Genomic DNA, 7457 nt, shown 5'->3' with positions numbered 1-7457 from the left:
CCCAGATTCGGCGTCCGGTGGCTTCCTGCTCTCAGTTGCCCACTTCCTCTCGGTTTCTCCCATCTCCATCCCCGACGGCCTCTCTGATCTCGGTTTGGCAGATCTGGCCTGGGGTGGCACTGGCACTGTGGCGGCTCCCTGCTCTCAGTCGCTAACTCCCTCTCGGCCTCTCCCATCTCCCCTCCCGGAAACCTCCACGGTCCCAGCATAGCGGTCTGCCACTCCGACGCTCCACCGGCTGGCATGCTCGGTGCCACTGCCGCCTAGCGTCCTGTGCACTAGAGACCTCTGCCGCGAGCTGGCGGCAGGAACCAGGTGGAGCCACGCAAGGAGTAGCGACACTGCAACAGCAAGGTGGCCTGACTGCACAGCTGCAAGGTGAGCCACTCTCTGTAGTTTGAAACTCTGAATTGTGATGTGAGCAACTCGTTGTAGCTATAGTCTCAAACTGTGAATTTGTGTGAATTTGCATATTACGATGTGCCATTTTTTGTGTAGCTGTAATTCAAGGTGCTGCGACTTTTATTTTGATTTGTTTTCCCAGCGATTTTGCCCTGTTTAGATCAGAAATCAATTTTGCATCTTGTAATTATGTTGCTTCCTCCCTTGTTAATTGATGCTCTCATCTGATTTTATCTTGCAGCAGCAGACATCTAGCAAGAGTAACCTGGACTACCAACTCTGGCACCTCCATCTGGAATAAGTCTTCTGTCACTCTCGAAGAGCAAGGTTACTCTTGCTAGATGTCCTATGTTTTGCGTGATCTGGAATAAGTCTTCTGTGTGATCTCCTATATTTTGCGCAAATATAATTTAGATATATATAACACAAATTTCAGTGACTAATTTTGCTTTTGCTGCTCTATTTTTGCATTCTGATTCACTACTAATTATGGTGTAGTAGCTGGATAGAAATTTGTAGTTTTGTCTTTTAGTGTTCATTACTTGTTGTATATGAATTTTTATTTCGTTTTGCATTACTAGTTGTACTAGCTGGATAGAAATTCTGTGCAGTAATTTGTTTGTTCTGTGTTGGATTTCGGATATGCAACAAATATCAATAACCAGTGAGTCATTGTCATTGTATATTATTCTGGCCTACAGTCCACTGGTGAAGTTGATCAATTCTACAATTTCTATAATAATCCTAGAACTGCAGTAAACTAGAGATGCCTAGGTGGCACTATATGTTGTCAACAATTTAGTATATGAGTTCCATTCAGGATTCAATGACACAAGGATGAATTTTTTTATTATGCCAATTGACTGCTAGCAATGGGGTGCAAGGAGGATCTTAATTAATTAATTTGCTCATATGCAGATAATTGATGTTTTGGGCTGATCTTATTTATTTATTTATAGAATTGAGTTTGCTGAATTTAGATATAAATATATGACTTTTTTTGTGCAAATCTAGTACTATTATTCGTCCTCACATATCTATATGTATTGCAAAAGAAAAACATTGATTGGTTCTATTTCATTTTTATTCTTGTCAAAGGGTGATGGATCGAAGTTGGATGAGTAAGCCAAGACAGGATACTGCATATCAAGATGGTCTTGAGCAATTTTTGAATTTCGCTTGCTGTGACATTCCACGTGATAGCGAGATACTTTGTCCCTGCAAAAAATGCAAAAACAGATTAAACCAGAGTCATGATGAAGTCATAACACATTTGAGATGTGATGGTATTATTCAAGGTTATACGACCTGGGTTCATCAGGGAGAAATGTATGACAGTCCACCATTAGCATTTGTTGCCGTTCCAAATAACACTACAAACTTACCTACTTCGCGTGTCCCTAGGGCTGCTGCAGTACAAGATGGCATGAAAGAACTGCTTGAAGCTGCATTGTGCCGGGATGAAATGTTCGAGTCACTACCAAGTATGTCTGAAGGTGAAGTAGGTGATGTTGAATCAGGATTAGCAGATATGGAACATTCTGTAGCTGAGGATGAGCATCCTGCAGATGATGACAATGCTAAGGGGAATGAACAGAATCTGTATGAAAGGTACTTGAAGGATGCACACACAAGCTTATATCCTGGGTGTAAATTTTCTAAGTTGTCATTTTGGGTGAACTTATATCACTTAAAGTGCTTAAATGGTTGGACCCAAGAATCATTTATGACACTTCTGGGTGTGCTAGCTGATTCATATCCTCCTGAGGCAGACCACATATTATCAAGTGAAGAGAATCATCCGTGCTTTAGGCCTTGACTATGTAAAAATACATGCTTGCCCCAAAGATTGCATGCTTTTCCGAGGAAATACAGCTAAGAAAGATTTTTGTGATGTGTGCAAGAGCTCTCGTTGGAAAGATGCTAAGAAGATTGGTTCTGCAGCTAAACCTAAGAAGAAAAAGAAACCAGCAAAAGTGTTGCGTTATTTTCCATTGATACCAAGGATCCAAAGGTTATTTTGAACTACCAAAACTTCAGAAGACATGCGATGGCATGATGTTGGACGTACGAAAGACGGAAAACTGCGACATCTAACAGATGCTGAAGCTTGGGAAGATTTTAATCGTAGAAATCCTGATTTTGCATCAGATGCTCGTAACGTACGCCTTGGTCTCGCAAGTGATGGATTTAACCCTTTTCGGAATATGAGTTCAAACCATAGTACATGGCCTGTAATGCTAGTTCCTTACAACTTGCCACCTTGGATCTGTATGAAACAAACATCTTTACTGTTGTCCATGATCATTCTAGGACCAGATTCTCTAGGGAATGATGTTGATATATACTTGCAGCCCTTGGTTGATGAACACTTACAATTGTGGAAAGGAGTGCAAACATGTGATGCCTCTTCTCGAAAGAAATTTCCTCTCCGAGCTGCACTATTGTGGACTATAAATGATTATCCTGCATTAGCTTACCTGTATGGCTGGAGCACAGGTGGTAAATATGCATGCCCATCATGTGGTGCGGCAACAAAATCATTTCACCTAAAGAATGGTAAAAAGATGTGCTATATGGGACATCGTAGATGGCTTCCAGAGAACCACATATATCGAAAGCAAAAAAACCAGTTTGATGGAACGACAGAGATTGGTCTTGCACCTGAAACAATGAGTGGTACTTCTGTTTTTAGAATGTTAGAAGGCAGAGTTTTTGCTTTAGGGAAAAAGGACCACACAAAAAAGGATAATAACAAAGGAAAAAAGAAAGGAAAGCAAGATGAAACCCATCAGAAATCCAAGCGTAAAAGAGGAGGATAAAACAAACAGAATGATGGGAACAGTGGCAAGAATAAGGAGAAGAAGCCAGAAGATTGGTTGAAAAAGCGGTCAATATTCTTTGAGCTACCATATTGGGAAAAGAACAAGCTAAGGCACAATCTAGATGTGATGTACTTAGAGAAAAATCTGTGTGAAAACTCAATTGGAACTTTATTGGATATTCCTTCCAAATCAAAGGATGGTCTTAAAGCACGACTAGATTTAGTGGAACTTGGAATCCGGCACAATCTCCATCCTGTGGTAGATAATGAAGGAAAGCAAACTGTGCCTGATGCACCTTTTACCATGTCTAGAGAAAAAAAGGAGATTCTCTGTTCAGTAATCCAAAACCTGAGAACACCTGATGGCTATGCATCAAACATTTCTAGGTGTGTTAACATGAAAGATTGTACATTGAGTGGACTAAAAAGTCATGACTATCATGTTTTACTACATGACTATCAGTTTGCGCTTATTACAAGGCATACTTGTTTCAGGTTACTTTTGTGTTTTGTCTACGCAGGAGGGTATGTGTTGCCCTTGTTCATGCCGGTGAAGGATGTGTTCCTGCAAGATGGATCGAGGAGCATGAGATTTCTGTACCCTGCTAGAATGTGTTTTCTTTGTAATATATTTTTTAAAAAAAGTTTCATTTATATTTAGTGGTCTGACTGAGAATATTTTTGACAAACATAAACACATTTATTCGAGAAATTGAGACCACTTATATGTAAAGTTTGCATAAAAGGAGCATGTATTTTCTTTTGCCTGAGTAGCGGATTTGGGAATAGTTGAGCGTGAGAAAGTTTTGGAAAAAAAAACATGTTTTATTTCATTTGAATCGTTTCGTTGGCTGAGAACATTTTAGAATTGTTGAGCGTGAGAGAAATATGGAAACAAATATTAATATTAAAATAAAATATTAATATCCTGTTCCGCAACAGCTTGCCTGCTCTCAAGCTAACTCCAGCGCAGCTAAAACCGTATGACGCTCAGTTCTGGGGCGTCTTGCTAGATCAAAGTCTAGTACCCCTTGGCCAGATAACGCTGCCCGTCCAGTTCGGAACGCCAGACCACTTCCGTACAGAATTCGTCAACTTTGTGGTCGCCGACTTCGTCGGGACCTACCACGCAATCCTAGGCCGTCCTTCGCTTACTAAGTTCATGGCAGTTCCGTACTACTCATACCTGGTCCTCAAGATGCCGACCAAGAAGGGCACCGCGTACACTTGCTAAGAGGAAAACTTCAAGATCACCAAGGCAATTGACCTCTCGATTCGCATGGAAGAAACTGTAGCAAGGGCCACGCAACTCCAAGAAAAAGCTCCAAGTCCAAGGAGCACAAGAAAGTACAACTGGTCGACGATAGCCCAGAGAAGACGATATGCCTTCTTCAGATAAGACATGGCCCAAGAAAGGTACATTCTTCAGCCAAAACTCGCATTTGCTAAACTTGGCATAAAGCTGATGTTCGCGCAAATGCGACAACACTATACGCAGATGCTCTGCATGCTCCTCTTCATTGCAGGAATATACCAAGATATCATCAATGAAGACCACCACAAACTTGTCCAATTCGGGCATGAACACCGAATTCATGAGATACATGAAGTGAGCAGGTGCATTTGTAAGACCGAAGGACATGACGAGATACTCATACAACCCATATCTCATCGAGAAAGCTGTCTTAGGTACATCTTCAGGACGGATCTTGATCTGATGGTACCCAGATCGCAAATCGATCTTGGAGAATACCTTGGCTTTAGACAACTGATCAAACAAGATATCAATGCGAGGAAGAGGGTATTTATTCTTGATGGTCACCGCATTTAGGGGACGATAGTCCACACACATGCGCAAAGATTGATCCTTCTTCTTCACAAACATAGCCGGACAACCCCATGGAGAAGAACTAGGACGGATAAGACCCTTCTTCAACAACTCATTAAGTTGGGTCTTAAGCTCAGCTAATTCATTGGGTGGCATTCTATAAGGTCTTCTAGAGATAGGAGCGGTACCTGGAATCAACTCAATTTTGAACTCCACATCCCGATCCGGAGGAAGCCCGGGTAAATCATCAGGAAATACATCCGGGAACTCACACACCACCGGAATGTCCTGAATAGCCTTAGATGTAACTGCATTCACAGTGCTACGGATTTGAATATCACGAGGGAGTTGCACTAGAAATGCCTCCTTGGTATTTGGGTCTTTCAACATCACTACATGAGTGGTGGTGTCGATAAGAACTCCATTGCCACTCATCCACTTCATCCCCAGAATTACATCTATGCCCACACTGGGTAGAACAACCAAATCAGCAAGAAACTGACGACCTCCTATTTCCAGAGTTGCCCCCAAAACCACTTGATTGGTGGAAATATCATTTTCCGCAGCACTAATACAATAACTGCCCTTATCAAGTGTAATTGCCTTGATATTATGCTTAGAAACAAATTCAGAACTCACAAAAGAATGCGATGCTCCGGAATCAAAAAGCACAAGTGCGTCACGTTGGTTAACCAGAAACTTACCAGCCGTAACTACCTCACCAGCAGGGATTGCTTCCACAGTGCTGTAGTGAACACACCCCTGACGGACGTTCCCTTGGTTGCCCTTATTTGGCGGGTAAGGACAGTTGCTCTGCCAATGCCCGGTCTGATTGCAGTTCCAGCACGGACGGTTGGCAAGTGGATTCTTGGCATAGTTGGGACTCGTGTTGCCCCTAGGAAGAGCAATAGAGTACCCCTGTTTTCTCAGTTGTCTTGGGATTCGCTGGATGGCGTAGTCGGTGGTTCCGGCGGCGCCATCTCTTCATGTATAACTATCTTCTCTCTACACACCTGACTCGGTGCTACGGTCTCCTCAGGACAGTTCTCTTCAAGTTGTATGTCTTCAGACCTCACAACATCTCCTTCGTAGTCTGCCCATCCGTCCTTGATGATTTGCCTCCTCTGGTTGCGGTTGCGTCGTCTTCTTCTTGTCCTGACCTGCTTAGAGTTTTCAACTATATAGTTAGGGTCAGTGAAATAGCGGCACACCTTCTCTGAGGAGAAGTGCATGTGGACATCTCCGGTTCCAATGTAAATGATTACTTTAACAGTGCAGAGGAATGGTCTTCCAAGGATGATGGGTGGATCATACTCGTCTTCTCCCATGTCAATAACCTTCAATCTTTTGGAATGTCTGATCTGCCATCTGGAGCTAGGTCATCCTTTTTGGTCAGGAACGGTGACTTAAGTCGACGGTCTTGACCTCTTTGAACTGCAGTGACCATCTTAGCTAACTTGGTCCATATTTGCTTGTTCCTGTTCCTCCTGTTGGTCCTCTTCCTCGGTTCATGTCGGGATTGCTCTGAGATTTGTGTAGTCTTGTTCTTGAAGGAAAAACATCTCCTTCCTCCCCTCGATGTAGAAACTGATCTTGGCAGCGCTAGCGTAGATGATAGCTCCCGAGGTGTTCAGGAATGGCCTCCCTAGGATGATGGGTGCCCTCTCATCAGTACCAGTCTCTATCACCACGAAGTCTGCTAGGGCATACAAGGTATCAACTCGGACGCAGAGGTTCTTGAATATTCCCTTTATGAAACTTAGTGTCTGATCCGCAGGCATGCCGATGGAGATCGGGATGATGGTGCGTCCTGGATTGCCTCTCTTGACCGGCAGAAGGTCAGTAATTACTTCCACAATGGGGTTACTCCAATAGTTACGTCCTCAAGCATCTCAGGGCAGTGATTGCCTGTGTGTCCAGTATCTCCAATGTGTTTGTGTTCGTAGATCTAGATTCTTCACTTGGTGGAGTCTGGGAGTTGTAAAACTCCTTCATATGCTGCTCGAAGTGTACCTACCTGCTCATAGAGACAAGGTAGAGATCAAGTGCATGGGCTCTGTTGGTGGAAAACACCAATAGAACCAAAAGTGTATTTGTTCTTCTCTAACCTTAAGCATAGTGAGCAAGACAGAGTTGATGGATAATAAGATCATGAGTATAACATTTAAAACATTTGTCAGATCAAATCGCTCAACCTAATGGAAAGATTATCTATCTATATTTATGTTGTTTTTTTATAAAATATATCTTCCAAAGATTGAGTGTGCAACATTTCAGCTCATATGATTAGGAGTGTGGGATCACAAAGGTGGAAGGACAAAACATATTGAATCGATTGGGTTGGTTAATCTAGAGTTGTAAATCATACATGTTTGTCTCTTTTATTCATGTGAATGCCAGAAC

The 7457-nt window shown here is 42.5% G+C and overlaps 1 protein-coding gene across 1 annotated transcript; it reads left to right on the top strand.

Annotated features, from left to right (window-relative positions):
* Window positions 213–2846, top strand: LOC8071046. Its single transcript, XM_021464267.1, has 2 exons — window positions 213–378; window positions 1501–2846. Exon 2 carries the CDS (start codon window positions 1505–1507, stop codon window positions 2219–2221), a length of 717 nt encoding a protein of 238 aa, XP_021319942.1. The 5' UTR covers window positions 213–378; window positions 1501–1504; the 3' UTR covers window positions 2222–2846.

Source organism: Sorghum bicolor, chromosome 7 (assembly GCF_000003195.3).
Source record: "Sorghum bicolor cultivar BTx623 chromosome 7, Sorghum_bicolor_NCBIv3, whole genome shotgun sequence".
NCBI lineage: Eukaryota > Viridiplantae > Streptophyta > Magnoliopsida > Poales > Poaceae > Sorghum > Sorghum bicolor.
The sequence above is the reverse complement of the archived record's forward strand: the minus strand, read 5'-3'. Positions and strand labels throughout refer to the sequence as shown.

What these genes read in the sequence shown, in the direction of transcription:
- LOC8071046 (XM_021464267.1), top strand. Translation starts at nt 1,505, where the DNA reads ATGGATCGAAGTTGGATGAGTAAGCCAAGACAGGATACTGCATATCAA.